The sequence below is a fragment of the Aedes aegypti genome, chromosome 2, assembly GCF_002204515.2.
Source record: "Aedes aegypti strain LVP_AGWG chromosome 2, AaegL5.0 Primary Assembly, whole genome shotgun sequence".
In the NCBI taxonomy this organism is placed as follows: Eukaryota; Metazoa; Arthropoda; class Insecta; order Diptera; family Culicidae; genus Aedes; species Aedes aegypti.
The window spans coordinates 374037700-374057039 of NC_035108.1; the positions used below are offsets into that span (position 1 = coordinate 374037700).

Consider the following 19340-nt stretch of genomic DNA (forward strand, 5'->3'; position numbering starts at 1 on the left):
CAGTCAAAAGGAAGGAGGTTTCAAGCGCTATAATACTGTTTGGCGATCAAGCAGGTTCTATCGATCGATGACTTATATTTAAGTAATACTGTTTCATATGGTATGCCCTCTTCAACATCTAATCCAATTTCTCTCGCCGTTCCCTTACGGTACCTATCCATCTAGTATTCATTGCTTTCTTCTCCATGCTCCCTCTTACTTCGAGCAAAATAGACCGATATGCCGATAAACAAATTTCAAAAATTTCACTTGCAGTTCCTTCAGTGATCAAAAGTACATATGGAATTTTCTTTCCCCACTACTATTTGTTCTGACAAAACAAATATATCAATCTTTATAGAAAGCAAATATCTCATTGAAATTTAATACAAATAAAATAATCGAATGTAAACCATATGATCATATGCATAAGATTCATCAAATATATTTATGTCTACTTGCTTTAATGACAGAATGTAATTTGTTACTTTAAAATTCATTGGATAAAATTCATTGACTCACGCTTAAGAATGGAATTGAACCATAAACGCTCGAAACTAAAAAATACCAATGAAGCTGCAAATCCAACTGTAAAAATAAAAATTAATGATAACAATGTCGCTCTGTCTCTAATTCCAAACATGTCTCATATTCCAAACATTCGACTTTTATAGTGATTAAAAACACTCAATTTTCTACACAGGATGATCAATTCTTCTATGATTCAAGTCTTTTACGTTTAAAAGTTGTGAAAATAGCGATTCTTTCCTTTGAAATCATCACTGGCCGGAATATGAGTCATGTTGCGAATTTGAGAAAAAACGGCACATATAAGTATATAAAGACATCATAAATATGTTTGTCACTCTTACCACCCAAAATGGCGAAAGCTGTTCGAACGCTGTGGAACTCTACGGGATGTATTCGACTTCCAGCCTGACAGGTTGGTTTTTCCGGTCTATACCTTCTAAGGTTTCGCTTTATCAATCCAATTTCCTGTGCTCGTATCAGTCTAAAAATAGAAATAATTGATTATTACAGCTTCAGATGAGCAATAGCATTGGAAAGAATCCAACGTAGTCTTGAAAATTTCCGAGTACATGCTCCTTTTCGGTAGAATCATGCCGATTATATTCAGGTCCGAAAATAGGCTGGCTCCCTGCAAATGAAGAGCCTCATGGGTACCAGGCATTTAGATATTCAATTCTGTATGCATTACCGTGCGCAACTCGCAGATTTCGTACGCATCAAACTGGTTGGCAATTTCTTCGAACACCTCGGTAAACTCGCAATGGAAAGCATATCCACCTTGCTTCAGGTAAGGAACGGCCGTCGAAACATCCGCATAGACCGGTATGGTGTTTTTGCCCTCTCGAGAAGGTTCCGCCTTTGGAAGTCATTTGCATCAAACACGAAGTTACGTGGGATAACAGGGGAAGTAGGGAAAACTAATTGAACTGATGTTTCGATGGTAGCGAAAGTGTTACCTTTTTTCTGTACATCTCACGAATAGTTGGGTCCTTGGATTCCTATTAAAGATTCAGATTGAAGTCAATTTAAAACGAACTGCAGCAGGTTCGTAACTCACGGCAAACAGCACTTTATTATATCCAATATCATGGAATGAAAGTGTTAATGGGCTGTCTGTAAACTCTTTGATCGTATAGGGACCTTTTCCAGGTGAACTGAGCAATCCTCCGACCACCGATGATGTATAATAGTTGTACAGTAGAAGTGTAAGAAACAGTAATGAGAATATGATGATTCTTATGGAGATTCGACCCGACACTTGATTGGAGCTACCCTGCTGGGCAATGGTCGCAATCACATCGACAATGTAAGACATGAACGGACCATTCCTTGCTGTGCGCTTGAACAAGCCAGTTCAGTTTTTGGCAGTCGGTAGTTTTTTGGTTTTTTCTTCCACCGCCCGTGTGGTTTTTACCAGTGCAGTATTGTACCGTAGTGCTTTAAACCGCGCATCGTGAAGGAAGCGAACCAGATTGGCAAGGGTCAACTGGTATCGTGCCACGAGAAGATATTGTCACCATCATCCCCTGGTGATTGGATTCCCCGTTTGCATCAGCAGCAAAACGACGACACGTTTTTTCTGCCTACCTACGGTGTAGAAGACCAGCTGCGGTCATCGAACGGGAACGGATAAGTATCAATTGTATACCTACTCCACATCCTTTTGAATTGCTTTCGCATCTCCGAACAAACAAGGTTGAGTTCAAGGTTGTTTTTCGGTTCACTTCTGTCTCTCTCCCGGTGCCAGTTTTGCCCGAATAGGGGAGGCTTGTACAAAACAGCCCTAATCGGTTAAGTTTTTTTTTTCTCGATATATTTTTTTTTTTTTTTTTTGGTATTATTTTTTTTTTGCCCGTATAGGGGAGGTGTGTACAAAATAGCCCACTGATAAGTTAACTTTAAGCATTTTTTGTTTTTTTTTTTTGTACTTTATTATTATTATTTTTCTTTTTTTTTTTTACTTTATTGTTTTTTTTTTTATAATTATTTGGTTGCGGTTGATTTTTATCCCGCATGGACGAATCGGATGGAGGCGATACGCCTCCTAAAGATCTCGTTGCTCGAACGCGGTTTTATCAACCGTCTTCGGCTGGGCCTTGGGTTGTCTATTTCCGGCGCAAAAATAAGATTTTGAATGTGCTCTCGATCTCTAGAGAGCTGACGCGTAAATATCCTGGGACCGTTATTCACCAAGTGAAGCAATCCAAGCTGCGTGTAACTGCACCTAGTTACAAAGCAGCGAATGAGATTGCTCAGCATGAGGCTTTTACTGTGGAGTATTTTATCTACATACCTGCCAGAGAGGTCGAGGTGGAAGGGAAAATTATCGACGCGAGTCTGACATGCGAAGACATTAAGACTGGCAAAGGTGTTTTTGAGAACCGGTCCATTCCTGATGTGGCTATACTGGATTGTAAACAATTACAATCAGTTTCCATGGAAGGAAATAAAAAAGTGTTTTCGCCGTCAGCCTCGTTTCGTGTAACTTTTCCTGGTTCCGTTCTCCCGAAATTTGTTTGCATTGATAGTGTTTTTTACCCAGTGCGCCTTTACGTGCCGAAGGTATTCAATTGTACCAACTGCAAACAGCTTGGTCATAGTGCTAGCTTTTGCGACAACAAGCCCCGTTGTGGCAAATGCAACCAAGCTCACTTGGAAGATGATTGCACACAGGAAGCTGAAAAATGCAGCTACTGTCGTGAGGATCTTCATGATTTGCAGAAGTGCCCGGCATACAAAAGGCGCATTCGAAATGAGAGTCGCTCCATTGTGAAGCGCTCCAAGAAGACGTATGCGGAAATGGTGAAAGCTTTAAATCCGCCTGCAAAAGAGTCTTCATCAGCCATCCCAGTTGGTAACTCTTTTCAAGAGTTGTCTTCCGACGAAGCGAACGACGACGAAACCGATGGGGGAGATTCTTCGGAGGTACACGCACCCGGAAAACGAAAGTCTCCATCTTCTCCGGGACTGCGCCGTAAGGTAATGAAATCTTCCCTCAAAAGTTTGCCGAATTCTAAAGGAGGTGGGGCAAATTTGAAAATCCCGAAGAAACAGGTCTTTGATGCTTCCGTTCCGTGTTGCAGCAAAGATCTGCCGCCCCCGCCTCCGCCGATTAAATATACTTCGAAAAGATGCTCTAGACAAGATAGCAAGAAAAAAGCTACTGAAGTTCCTCGCTCTTCCTCGAAAACCCCCCGGGCCAAGCGAGGACTGATAACTTTTACGGCCCTTGTGGATCGCATATGTGATGCCCTCGGAGTTTCAGACTCATTCAGAGGCATACTCGACCTTTTTCTCCCCGCAATAGAAGAGTATCTCAGGGAATTGACTATCTCGTGGCCCCTCCTTGCTTCGATCATATCTTTCGATGGATAATTCATCGAGTGAGGTACAAGATATGATCACTGTGTTACAGTGGAACTGTCATAGTCTAAAACCTAAATTAGACACATTTAAGTTTTTGCTTCACAATTCAGATTGTGATATATTTGCACTTTGTGAAACATGGCTTTCTTCTGAAGATGATCTTAACTTCTACGATTTTAACATTATACGCCAGGATCGAGATGATAATTACGGGGGTGTGCTTTTAGGGATCAAAAAGTGCCATTCATTCTACAGAATCCCCATCCCGACTCATCCAGGCATAGAAATCGTTGCTTGCCAAATAAACGTAAAGGGTAAAGATCTTTGCGTAGCTTCTGTTTATATTCCTCCAAGAGTTTCAATAAACCGCCGTCATCTTTGGAATGCAGTCTCTATGCTTTCATCTCCAGTTTTAATACTGGGTGATATGAACTCACATGGTACTGGATGGGGCGAATCTTATGACGATTATAGAGCGGCTATTTTCTATGACTTATGCGACGATTTCAACTTGAACATTTTGAACACAGGTGAAGTGACACGTATTTCATCCGACGGCAAAGAAAGCCGTCTTGACCTGTCTTTAGGATCAAGTTCACTATCATTCGATTGCATGTGGAAGGTGATCGATGACCCCCATGGTAGTGATCACTTGCCCATAATAACCTCTATCAGAACTAATTGTGAAAGGTCAGAACAGTCAATTCAGGTTCCTTTTGACCTCACTAGGAATATCGATTGGCAAAAATTTGCATCAGCGGTAACTTTTGGTATCGAATCATTCAACACTCTCCCACCGTTGGATGAGTATCGATTCCTAACAGAATTGATTTATAAAAGTGCATTAGAATCCCAAAAGCAACGAGTTCCAAGTGCATCCTTCAAAAGACGACCAGCCACACCTGGTTGGGATGATGAATGCACTCAGTTGTATCGAGAAAAATCTAATGCCTTTAAAGCTTTTCGTAGATATGGTACCTCAGAACTTTATTTAGAGTACTCGAAGCTCGAAAAAAGACTGAAGAATCTTATTAAAGCGAAGAAGCGTAGCTATTGGCGGCGTTTCATCGATGGCCTCTCACGAGAAACTTCAATGACGACGCTTTGGAGAGTGGCTCGCAACATGCGAAACCGCTCATCCTCAAATGAGAGTGACGAATACTCCAATCGTTGGATATTCAACTTCGCAAAAAAGGTCTGTCCAGACTCAGTTCCAGCTCATCCGCCTTTTTGGGAAACTCCAAGAGACGATGCTTTGGATAGACCATTCACTATGCTGGAATTTTCTATGGCTCTTCTTTCATCAAACAACTCCTCTCCGGGAAGCGATATGATTAAGTTCAATCTTCTTAAAAATCTCCCTGATATCGCTAAAAGACGGTTGCTTGACCTGTTCAACTCATTCATGGAACACAACATTGTTCCACCTGAATGGAGACAGGTCAAAGTAATAGCTATTCAAAAGCCTGGGAAACCAGCGTCTGATCATAATTCGTACCGCCCGATCGCTATGTTATCATGTTTAAGGAAATTGTTAGAAAAAATGATCCTATCCCGACTCGATCACTGGGTCGAATCAAACAACATGCTTTCCAGTACACAATTTGGCTTTCGCAAGGGCAAAGGAACAAACGATTGTCTAGCGTTGCTTTCATCAGATATTCAACTAGCCTTTGCGGACAAGGAGCAATTGGCTTCGGTTTTCTTGGATATTAAGGGCGCTTTTGATTCAGTTTCCATAGAAATATTGTCAGAAAGCCTGCACAATAGTGGATTACCTGGAATATTGAATAATTTCTTGTACAATCTGTTGTCAGAAAAACACATGAGCTTCACTCTCGGTCAACTGACAACTTCCAGAATTAGCTATATGGGCCTTCCCCAAGGCTCATGTCTGAGTCCCTTGCTTTATAATTTTTATGTTAAAGATATTGACAACTGTTTGGAAGAACCATGCACGCTTAGACAACTTGCAGATGATGCTGTGGTCTCTATGAAGGGTCCACGAGCGGAAATCCTGCAAAGACCATTGCAAAATTCCCTTGATAATCTATCCACTTGGGCTAGAAACTTAGGGATCGAGTTTGCTCCGCAAAAAACTCAACTGGTTGTATTTTCTAGGAAGCGGAATCCTGCCCAACTGAAGCTTAAGCTTTTGGGAACAGACATCGACCAGTCTTTGACTTCAAAATACCTTGGGGTCTGGTTTGATTCAAAAGGCACTTGGCGAACCCATATTAGGCATTTAACGGAAAAATGCCAACAAAGGATCAATTTTCTACGAACAATTACCGGAACATGGTGGGGTGCTCACCCGGAAGACCTCATAAAACTCTATAAAACAACCATTCTCTCTGTTCTAGAGTATGGCTCTTTCTGTTTTCTCTCAGCAGCAAACTGCCACCTGATTAAATTGGAACGAATTCAATATCGTTGTTTGCGTATCGCCTTAGGGTGTATGCACTCAACACATAATGCGAGCCTAGAGGTTCTGGCAGGGGTTTTACCGCTACAGAACCGATTCTGGGAGCTCTCGCTAAGAATACTGATTAAGTGTGGAGTGAGCAACACACTCGTTATCGAAAATTTCGAAGAATTGCTCAAACTGAATGCTCAGTCAAAATTCATGAGAGTTTATCTCTACTACATGTCATCTGACATTAGCCTTCCATGTTACAACCCCCCACGTGTACGCTTCACCAATGACAGTTCCTCTGTTGAATATGATCTATCCATGAAACAAGCTATTCATGGAATTCCAGATCAACTTCGATGTATTACTATCCCACGTATTTTTAACGCAAAGTACCAGAATGTCGATTCCTACAGGAGATATTTCACTGACGGGTCCCGTATAAATGGATCCACTGGCTTCGGTGTCTTCAATGAAAACTCTTCCGCCTTCCGAAAACTTCAGGAACCTTGCACGGTTTATGTTGCTGAGCTGGCAGCAATCAACTTCGCTTTGGGGATGATCTCAAACATGCCCGCAGACCACTTCTTCATCTTCTCGGATAGTCTCAGTTCTATTGAGGCTCTCCGATCGATGAAACCTGTAAAGCATGCATCTTACTTTCTTACAAAAATAAGAGAGCAGATGTGTGCACTGGTCGAAAGATCATATAAGATTACCTTTGTATGGGTCCCCTCACATTGCTTAATTTATGGCAATGAGAAGGCGGACTCTCTCGCAAAGGTGGGCGCTGAGGAAGGTGAGATTTATGATAGACGAATTTCACACGATGAATTTTTTCATTTAGTACGTCAAAATTCTCTTCACGGTTGGCAAAGCGATTGGCTAAATGACCAACTGGGACGGTGGTTACATTCCATAATTCCTAGAGTTTCCTTGCGAGCCTGGTGGAAAGGTTTGGACATAAGTCGAGATTTCATTCGCGTGATGTCAAGACTTATGGCCAACCATTACTCGCTAGATGCACATCTACATAGGATTAACCTCGCGCTGAGCAATATTTGTAGTAGGTGTGGTTCCGGTTATGATGACATCGATCACGTAGTTTGGCAGTGCCCGGATATGGACGCCTCCAGAGCGCAACTTTTGGATACCCTTGCGGCCCGAGGTAGACAACCCTATGTTCCAGTTAGAGATGTGTTGGGCACCCGCGATTTCACTTATATGGTCGCAATTTACGATTTCCTTCGCTTGTCTTGTATAAAAGTTTAATTCTCTTGTGTTCTCTTCTCCAGTTTTTTTTTCTCTGTGTTGTCCCTTTTGTGTTGGATTGAGGATCCTGGCCATCCGGCAGACGAATACAGGCAAGAAATTGGTACCAACGCCATGACACGATAATAGAGCTACCACGCTATACCTCCCGGATGAGCTGCAGAGAACCCTAAACCCAATCCTTACCATGTCCTTCCCTTTCAAAATTGTGACCATTAACCTCGAGTTGCCACGAGTACCCTGGCTCCATCCCATACTAACTTTGGTAATGAAAATGTAAATAAATTGTAAATAGTACAAAAATGAACTTCGGCTCCGTAAAGCGTTACACGCATTTGAGCCCCAAATAAACGAACTAGTAAAAAAAAAAAAAGACATGAACGGATTACTTGGCTCATATAGCTTTATCTTGGAAATTATCAGCAAAACTAGTTTGAGAACGAAAAGCACTGTGATCACTGTAACAGCCGATGCCAGCCAAACCATGCCATCGAAAGGGGTCCAAAAACTGCCGGATCCGGAAGAATCTCGCAGTTGCGGCGTCATCCGGTAGAGGAAACCGGTACTAAGAAAATTAATTTAATATTGTCTGAACCTCAAACTAATGGTGCATAAACTTACGTGAATTCCCAGCTGAAATGTATGAAATCAAACTCGGCGTGTCTGTTAGTTCGATGCAAAATGCCGGTAGTGGCGACATCAGCTTCATTTCGTGCCATAATTCCCAACAGACCCAGTCGGAATCCCGACTTGAGCCGCCCGGCCCAACCTCGAGCGATGCGGTAGTGAATTCTGCGATAACAATTGATTACTTGAACTTCTTTCTTTTGATGTAGAAGTCGAAATCGTGTACGAAATTTAGGCAAACAAATCAACATAGGCGCGTAACTGTTCAGCAAGACCATGCTGAGGGTCGTGGGTTCTAATCCGGGTTGTAAAATTTCTCGATTTCCCTGGCCGAGTGTTTTTATGATTGTCGCACGATATACAACATGCAAAAATGTTCAGTGAATAGTTCGTACCAAAATAATCGTTGTGGTAAACATATAAAGCGCTCCCGTAGTATTTTGTAAACCCGATTCTTATTTTACACGGGGGAATAGACACGAGCAAAAAAAAATCCGTGTAGTTTAGAGGAACCGTACAAAAAAAGTGTTATATAGAGGACCCATGTAATAAAAGATCCATAAGGAATATTTGAATCTAGAAGAGATTCTTATGATTCCGAGGTTTTGGAAATCTGAAGGAATTCTTACGATTTCAGAGGGATTTCCGTTATTCCTATGAGATTGATAGGAATTAAGATGGTGACTCCCGTTTTGGGGAAATTTTTTGAAACCCATGTAATATGGGTACTTATGTAACGAGACCGACGAGTAGATTTCGGAAATCGATGACCGCTGGCATTTAGAATCCAAGATGGCGACTTACGATTTGTAAAAATCACTCGGAACCCATGCAATATTAGTATTTTTGACGTTGGACATCGATTTCCATCGGTCCCGTTCCAAAAATACCCATATGCACCCATATGTCGAGAATGTGCTGGAAAAAGTGCGTAATTTGCATGATCGATTTCTCTTCGTCGATCCTCTTTTCTGCCAATAAAGGTGACAATAAGCAAGTTTGTCAGCAGTTTTTCAGCTCAGGACGCAGTATTGCCTCGCTGCCGAGCGGTATGAAGTTGTCACTTTTATTCACAAGAGAGAGGATCGATGAAGAGAAATCGATCATGCGACTTACGCCCTTATTCTAGCACACGCTTGATGTCGTAGATTCCAATTGATTTTCAGTTTTATAACCGTCAGTCCTGTGCGAAATATACCCATATTGCATCGGTTCCAATTGATTTTCACAAACCACAAATTTTATTGCAAAATGCCGTCAGACATTGATTTCCGTCGTGTACTCGTCAGACAAAAAATACTCATATAACATGGCACTATTAATAACTCGGTAACGAAGCATTTCTGGCATTTGGTGTCTTCAACAAAGTTTTTTGTAACAACGGGGACCATCTACTGACATGTACAGATACAGTCGACTCTCCACATCTCGATGTTCTATGTCTCGATATCTCTTCCTATGTCGATGTATTCTTCGGTTTCTTCATTCCACATATAAGTTTCCTCTCCATTTCTCGATATCACTATATCTCGATGTTTTCTTGTTGATTTTTCGTTCCCAATTTTTGCTCCATTTGTCGATATGCCTTTTACCAAAGCTAACTACGTTTTACGTCTGCTTATTTATTATAATTCCAATTTTCTTGATAATGAAACCGTTTTCAATCTAGAAATCATGCACAATATTCATTGTCTCGATGGTCCTTTCGATATCGAGATGTGGAAAGTCGACTGTAGTTAGAAAATCGTCCGCAAAGGTGGCGCCAAAAAAGTTTCCGAGTTATTAGCAAAATAAGACCAAACTAGCAAAAAACGATTTTTTTCACCGAGTTTGACATTTTTCTTAAAAACCATGACAGGAAACATTTTTTGCTGATAAAAACAACAAACACAAACTCTAGAGAAATTTTACAAAATCACAAGCTTATTTTTTCAGGCAACATAGAAAAATACTTTTCAAATTTTTCAGAGAGGTATATATTCTTCTTCTTCTTTTTCTCGACATTAACGTCCCCACTGGGACAGAGCCGGCTTCTCAGCTTAGTGTTCTTATGAGCACTTCCACGGTTATTAAACTGAGAGCTTTCATTGCCTAAGTTGCCATTTTCGCATTCGTATATCGTGTGGCAGGCACGACGATACTCTATGCCCTGGGAAGTCAAGGAAATTTCCTTTACGAAAAGATCCTGGACCGACCGGGAATCGAACCCAGACACCTCCAGCATGGCTTTGCTTTGTAGCCGCGGACTCTAACCACTCGGCTAAGGAAGGCCCCATATATGGGTATATATTGGTGTAGTAAATACAATGCCATGACTAGACAGTCCACTTACGTAAAGTTATGATAGTCTCGTAAAATTGCCAATATCGCATAATGGTACTTGATAAATAGAACCACTCCTTGTTGTCGACCGGCAGCAGACAGAATCCTATCCACATCTTCGGATGTCACATTATTTCGATCAATCTATAACAAAACCAATATAAGATTATAACTTTTCCACGCAAACCCTACCAAGCATTGTCAAACCACTGTGACGCCACGTAAGCGCAGCCCTTTGAAGTCAGCTCTCTCGTTATAAATACTAAATCCCGGAACGACGATCACTCCGTTCTTCATATTCCACTCGCCATACTTATACTGATAAGTGTCCTTGCACAAATGCCTTCCCGGGGAATAGACTGCCAAAAGATCGAAACTTTCATCGGAAGCATTTTTGGGCAAGGCCACAGTGATATCCGAGTTCATTTGAACTCCATTCAAATGCGAGAAAGAATTCATCAACTGGATCGGTGAGCTTTTTTCTGCTGTGGTAAACAGCCAACTATATGTCAAATTGAAGTACTGTTGATCTGAAAACTGCAAATGTTTTCAATGTAAACAAAATTTACATGTTTCTTTTTTTAATGGTAGCCTTTACATTCATGGTTAGTATTTGATCATTTATCAGGGAAAATTTAAGCACGATATCATATAATAACATAAAAGACTCTAAGCAAACGTTCGATTATAATAGTATAAATACAGGAGTGTGAGATGAACAATAGAACAGTAACCCTACGACTCTATAGTGAAAGCCAAAAAAAATTAAAAGTTATAAAAGTATGGATAGTACAGACAACTGTCAGTCAGAATAAAACAAACTTTTTTTGCAATCTACTGCAGACGACACGCAGGTTCCTTCCTTTGGCGGAGTGTCCGAAAACAAAGACTTTTAATATCCTTGAAGTAATTCAGACAAGTTAGATGTGAAAATATTTTACAAAATTGGTCCCAAAATGTGTGAATAAACTTAGGTTCGTTTTTTTTTAATTTTACAATCAAACTTTCATACTAAACCCTGTTGAATGCCATTGCTATGTCTAAAAGCACAAGACCAGTTGTTGGAACAAAACGAATTACACGTCAGAGTTTGTGAGTGTTCGAATGTCCATGTCAGAATCCGAACTGTTCCATAGTAAAAAAAAAAAAAATGAACTTTCATTGTTATGAACCACCATTCCGTTAAAATAATTTTCAAAAAGTTTTGTGATAATGATATAAAAGGTCTTCTATATTTTTTAAATTTTTCAATAGTAGTTCTTATATATTTTAAATGAAACTTATATAAATTGTCAAAAACATTCTCTAGATTAAAAAAGCTTTAGAAATACTGGGCAACTTCCCGAGCAAAGTTGGATAACTGGATGATATCAAATTGATAAAAATTTTGATTGGAGCTGATGTCATTTTGATATTATGTTATCATTGATAACTGAATAATTACAAAATTTGTTATCATTGTATCCATGACAGACATTTTTGATAACAGGTTGCTAACAAAATATGTTATCAGACATCTTTTTTATAACATTTTTATAAAGCGTTTGTTATTGAATAAAGTTGACTTTTCGTCATACAAAATTCTGTAAAAATATTTGGAGCGTAAGTTTAATCCAAAATACTCATCTCTCAAAATTTATGACCATAAAATACAAAATTATATAAACATGCAAATTTAGTTATCAACTTGAACTCAATGATAACATAATTTATTGTTACTTTGCTATTCGACAAACAAATTTGAGTTCTCATTTTTGTTATGTTGGCAGTTAATTCAGCCGAGGTGATAACAAAATCAGTTATCAAATGATGATAACCAGGTAACAAGATTTGCTATTATTTTGCTATTCAATTTTGCTGGGGTTAATACTCAATTTGTCTTATGGAACTTCAGGGTTGCAAGTATCCAAAGGAATATATTTATCAATGCATCTTGATATCGGATTTCGAAACTTTTTCAAAATTGTCAAATATTTCCAAAAAGGCATAGAACCTAGATTAAATTCATTTTCAAAATGATTATTTTCATTTTCATATATTGTCATCATTTTCAAAATAATTTCGTATTACAAACGACGTATGTTGTCGATTCCTTCTGCACCCTCAAAACAATAAAATCTGAGACATGTGAATATAGACACATAGGCCACCACCGAAAATAATCAATCAACAGGTTTACTTTTTCCAGTATCTCAAGGTACGGCTCACAACCGTAGTCGAATATAAACGACGTTCGAGCGTAAGCATTGGGCGTTAGTATTGTCGGTAAATGGAATGACTGACTTTTCATGTTAGTAATTTTCACAAACATCCGGTCATCGTTCAGGGTGGTGAAAATGGTGCGCGCTGTAAATCGTAGAATTATTTTTGAAATGCGCGATTTGCAAAAAAATCACATAACTCACACTCAAACGGATCGCACAAGAAAAGCACCACACTTTTCGACTGTTTGAATTTTAGAAAATCCTTCACCAATTGTATGTTGATGCAGCAAACTGCCGTAGCAGTTATCAACACGAGCAACAATGGATTCATTGTGTTTCCTCAATGATGGTGAGATTAACGTTTTTATTGTGATTTTTGAATGGAATAGAGTCAGAAATATTGGGATGAATAAATAAAAGGCATATTTGTAGGTCTGAAAGCCTACATGACAATATAAATCATCCATAATATCAATCAGAAGTAACGACTTTTACTCTCAGCTGTCACTTGAAGGTTGCAGTTTGCGTGTATAATGGTAAATCAATTCACGTATCAGTTATCTGCTTACATCGGTATGGTTTATTTTCTTAATTTTTACTTAACCTAACTCTTAATATGTATCGCATCAATTACGGCAATAGAAGATTGCAAAGATTTTTGTCTAAAATTGTTAATTACTAGTGGTCCCGGCAAACTTCGTCTTGCCATCAAGTAGGCTGTTGAAAACCGCTATGAATCATCCCATACAAAATGACAGTTCCGTTCAGTCCCGTTTCTCCTACTTTCCCGGTGAACATCCTGAAACTGTTATACACACAAACACGTCGGAACCCTTGACGAACAAAATGGGGGAAGAATTATCCAAATCCGTTGCCCAGTTCGTGAGCCATTTCGTGACATACAAACACCATTCCATTTTTATTTATATAGATTTTATTTGAAATTTGTTACAATGTTTCAACATTGGATTTTCTATGTAACTCATTAGTACTACACTCTTAAAAATACTGAGATTTACGGGTGACATAAAACATATTCTGACGTAATATTTCGTGACCTAAACACAAAACCGACTAAATTTTAAGTTTTTAGTAGTGTACCAGAATATCCTAATGTTTTATTATCTATTTTTCATCGTCATTAACCCCTCTACCGGCAGCTTTAATTTTTATTGCTAAAAATATATTCAAATCGCGATATTTTTTTGTTTTTCGATATTTTTGCACCATTTTTTCACAAGTTATCAAAAATTCTTCTAGTTTCCGAATATGTGTCGATATTGATAATTGATCATCTAGATCCGAAAATATTCCAAAATTCCTTGGGGGACCGACGTGTAGCCATTACCCACGTAAATATCTCAGGCTATAGAATTTTTATCGTATTTGAATATTCACTCCTCGAAATGTTACATTAATGCGAGTATGTTGTGAAAAAATGAAGCAATTTGGTGTAGCCGTCTTTGAGTAATGAGCATTTATGTTTCTGGTACAACCCAGGACAAATGACGACCTTCAAAACTCCAAAAAAAAAACCTCACAGGTATCGTAATTTTAGATTGCTCAGAGAGTACTGAACAGATTTGTATGATTTTATGAGTAGCACCTTATCACATGGTATTGTATAGTACCGTAAAATGGGGTGCAGTTGAACCTTTTTAAACGATTCTGTTCTGTAACGCCAAGTAGGATGCATGTATTATCATCCAAATGTTTTTAAAACCTGTACTGGTTGAATGTTTATCGAATTATACAAACGGAATTTTGACGAAATGTTATCGTGATAACAAAAACATTTTTTAGAAATCAAAAAGTGGAGTTTTGGATTCTGGGGTGAAGTTGATCAATTATTGTAATAGGTTTCCTAAAAGAAAGAGATATGCTATTAACTGAATTTGGGGTCACTGAATCTGAATTAATTATCAAAAATCTTACAACTTGTTGATATATCGATCAATTTTAAATTTAAAAGTTGTGAATTTCAGCATACACCACAATAAACGCCTGAGGGTATGCAATTTTCTTTGAAATTAGCAACTCACTCGCAAAAAATACATATTTTTTTCGGAAAATGAATGTTTATCTACAATGCAAATTTTAAACTGGATTTACAGAACATATCTGGAATATATGAAACAGGTTTTTTAAATGGTATTTTTATATAGCCTTGACAATAATCGATTGTTTGGAGAAGAACCCTTCAACAGTTCATCAAATATTTTCTTAAAGATAGGTTTTTCCGTGGTATAAATATCTTAAATGTCAAACCAACTTTAGGAACATCAAGAGGAGTCATCAGGCAATGCGACATCGAAGAAATTGTGCAAATTGGAATTGAATTATAGCTTTCTTGACAGTTTTTACATGTTGGTACGTTAATGATCAACTTCTCCCCATTGATCAACTACACCCCGAATTACGGTACACATTTTATATTTTTGATAAATTGACCAAAAACAAAATGGCCGTCAAAGACATTTTATATGGAAAATGTCGGTCCTCAAAGGAACATCTGAATATCTCCAAAACCAGATCACCAATGGTTAATATCGACACGGCTTCTTGAACAAGAAGAGTTTTTTGAGATCTTGTGAAAAAATGGTGCAAAAATATTAAGAAACAAAAAAGTTATCCCGCTTTGAATATTTTTTTAGCGGTAAAAAATGAAGCTGCCGGTAAACACATCAATCTTTCTAATTCACATATATGGGGTTATGAAATGTCATCGTAACACTTAAATTTGTGTTCATCAAAACGTGAAATTATATGACTCCCAAATTGTTGACGGCGTCATGCTAGCCGTCAAATTTGTTTTCAAGAATGGCCGCGGAAAGACGTTCTCGAGTGATTCGTTTTCTAAATAGAACGCATTGGTTAGAACACTCGCCTCTCACGCCGAGGACCTGGGATCGAATCCCATCCCCGACATAGTCACTTATGACGTAAAAAGTTATAGTGACGACTTCCTTCGGAAGGGAAGTAAAGCCGTTGGTCCCGAGATGAACTAGCCCAGGGCTAAAAATCTCGTTAATAAAGTCAAGTCAAGTCAAGTCAAATAGAACGCATTATTTAAAAAAATGCATCAGTTTTGTGTGATTCTTGTGGGAAAATAATGTTAAAGCATTTTAATTCATCTGCGATGATTGTTGAGTCGTTGTTTGGCTATCGGTGCGCAAATGGTCGAAGAATACGGTGAAAATCTTGCTGATGAAGAAAAGCATTGGGTTGAAAGTGGCATCTTTTCATCTGGATTACGTTTCCTGTGATGTTGAAGGCTTTGTGTGCAAGACCAAATCGAAAATGACATTAGAATAAAAGTTCTGTTTGAATTATTGGAGCCAATTTCTGTAAACAAGATAATGTGCAATATGGAGTGCGTAAACGGCCAGATATCGAAAAGATGCCTGATTCTGCATAATTGAAGTGAAGAATAACGATGGGTTTTTAAAGCTTTTTTTTGTGGTTGTAGATATTGGCATTGTTCTGCAAGTACAATTCGTTAATGTGTTGTGTATACATGGTGTATTTCCGCGAAGGGTAAAATATTAGTACTTGAATGGTAAGTTGTTTTGGCCTTACATTATACATACATGTGACATCAAAAGCTTTAGAGAAATTACACGTCATGATGTAAAAGTAAGTCTTAATCTTACTTTTATGTCTTGACGTTTATTTTTTTTTGGTTTTTCTGTTTCATGTAATGTTAAGAATGGACGTAAAATGACGTCAAAAGTCTCGCTTCTTTTATGTGCATCTTATTGAATTTAATTTTACACGTTATTTTCTAAGTGTGATTTTATTGTAATTCGAGCAATATTCAGCTCAATATGACGGAAAATGACTTAAATTTGACGGAATTGTGACTTAAATTTACATCATTTCACTTGCTTTGATATGTGCGGGTTAAAATGATAGGTAATAAATGGATTCTGCCTGATGATGCACTTAGAGTCATCGTTACGATAATTCTGATAGAAATCATCGAGGGTTCTCTGCATTAACTCCTTCCTCCAGTATTTCTTTGAAGAACACGAGAAGAAATATATGCGGGTTTAAGTAATACAGTTTTCCGTTTAGTTTTTATATATGCAAATTTAATCAAGGTAAAAAAAATCAATCACTCAATCGACAAAAACGCCACAGCGGCTCAAATTTTCAACAATCTGACGTTTCGAAAGAGACACGGAAAACAAAATACACCCAAAATTTAAGTTTAAACTTAAAACTTAAAACCAAAATATGTGACAAAATTTAAAAATCAGAAAAAAAGTTTCTTCGGTCTTGAACCAACGAAAAGCTTCTAAAAATTGAGTAAACATGTGTTTTTGGCCTAAATTTAATCGTTTGACACTGAAATTAAGACAGGGCTTTAGGACTCTATTCGAATGGATATATTTGGAAGATGAACTAGTGTAAAAATCACAGGAAAAACAGCTTTTCTGATTCAAGAAAGAATATTTAATGGATTACCACTTCTAGTACTGCATTTGGTCCCTCGGTAGTGTAAAAGGTACCCAAGTTTGACAGATCGCAGTACACTTTGAACGGCATTCTAGATTACCTTATGAGCCATAAAATTTTGAGCAACTGTAAGGGACATGGGGGTCTTTAATTTGTCTTTGGTCTGGGTGTTCTTCTTATAGAAACTTCGGGACTGTAAAAAATTGTCAACTTTATGAGTAATCTTTACCTAGAACATCTTTACAAGCTTCCTGAAGGAGATCACAGCAAGCCGTGCGCGCGTTTTGAATTTTGTGTCACGTTTACCTCGTTCCACTTTCTTTTTCAATTCGGCCGGTGAAAATTAGATTCGGCGGATGGTGCTATGCCATGTTCAATGGAAACAAGTTTTTCAAAGTGATAAAATGTTTTTTTTGTGGATTATCTAGAGATGATTTGTGAATTTTTGTTTTTTTTGTATTCGATTTGCTTGCGTTTGAATTCATTTCGCGCGACTCGGTTTTCATCTCCTGTGTGTGTTAAGCATGTCGATTCAAAAATAGAATGTGGTTCGTTGATGCAATAGAAATATTAGAAGTAGAACGCTAGTGGCGTAGTTGTCACAAAACTGATTTTAATTTTTATTACCTTAAATTGTGGTTTTTCATTGTTTGTTCAATACACGGAAAAAAATCGGTTGCCGGATTCATGAACAAAAAGTCATGAATTCATAAAATTTTATGTTTCATGATACCATGACTAAAAGTCATGAAATCGTGAGTATTATGCAAGAATTTGTATGTTCAGGGCGTTACACAAATCTAATTGTCACTTTCTTCATCTTAGTCAACGCGTCTCATGGCGATCGGTGATTTTTTCTAGTAGTTTTGTTTTTGAAAAAGTTTAAATTGAAGACACTGCTCTTCGGTACATTGCCATCGTATCAATGACATTCTTGACGAGATTTCTGTAAGTTCCCACGTTGTGTCATAACACAATCAATCTGCCGGAGCAGTTAGATGTTCCAAAATATACTTACAAGCCTTCATCATGATTTTGCAGAACCGGGCAATGTTTGACTTTGAGCGAAGATTTCGCTTCACAAACTTGTCGGCGATTTTAACAGCTCGGATGTGATGCCTTCCCTATGTCCTATAGCAGAGCAGCTCAAAAAAAGCCTTCGGCAGCCGGATGTTCCAGTTCACTTTCCATATCCACAGTATTGTTAAGGAGTGTTCCATTACTCATGCAATCCACCAGCATTTTGTGAGCCCAGGGACCATTTGTCAAATCAATTGATATTCGAAACAATATTTTGCGTACAAACCTTACCACTGAATGTTCGCGTTCCTGCTAAAGATTTGGCACTCGTTAGGTTGACGATTGTGGAATGTGTTCGCGGTTTATTAAGAAACTACCGGCGCAAAAGTCGCAACGATTTAAATTTTCATTGCATTTGTTTACCAATAGCAAATATAAACTGGGATCTAAATTGATGTATAATGTTCCGTTTTCATGAAATTAGTTCATGATTCATGACTCAACTTTCCACTTTTCAGCACCAAAATCGGAATCATAAATGAAAGCCATATAAATACATGAATAGTGCTTATGTTTTCATGAACTTTGTTCATGATATCAGATCCTGCTTTTCGTATCAAAAATAGGAATCATAAATGACAGATGACTAAATCCATGAATAGTGCTTATGTTTCCATGAATTTTATTCATGGTTCCAGCATACATGCTTCATGATTTGAGGATCCCAGCTGACATTTTTCTTCGCTTTAAATTGAAAACGTAACGTACAGCCGGCGTTACGGTAAAATGCTTCATGATTTCATGACTTTTGGTCATGGTGTATTTTCATAACATGAAAACACACTTTCCTCCCGAAATCATGACTCATTCTCCTTATTTCGAGTGCCGCATTTTTACCCGTGAAGGAACTCACAGTTGCTTATGTCCTAATACCGTACGTGCAACTTTAGTTCACATTTTTCATGGCATTCTAAAGACCAATTAATAGGTATGCTAAAGTTTGTCTCAATCATTTAGAAAAAAATGAGTAATGAATACGTAAAAAATCGACATAGTTCTCATTTTGAATCAGAGTCGGCCAAGGTAATAGAGAATTCCTTAACTTTCCCAACAAACCCATAAATAACTATCTAATTTTTTGTAAC

The 19340-nt window shown here is 38.1% G+C and overlaps 1 protein-coding gene across 1 annotated transcript; it reads right to left on the reverse strand.

The window, feature by feature from the left end:
* Positions 1-424: 424 nt before the first annotated feature.
* Positions 425-1894, reverse strand: LOC5577305. Its single transcript, XM_021842018.1, has 6 exons — positions 1568-1894; positions 1467-1508; positions 1199-1366; positions 1056-1138; positions 852-991; positions 425-567 (listed from the first exon to the last, which is right to left on the reverse strand). The coding sequence occupies exons 1-6, from the start codon at positions 1823-1825 to the stop codon at positions 476-478; spliced, it is 783 nt and encodes a 260-aa protein (XP_021697710.1). The 5' UTR covers positions 1826-1894; the 3' UTR covers positions 425-475.
* Between the last annotated feature and the right edge of the window lie 17446 nt (positions 1895-19340).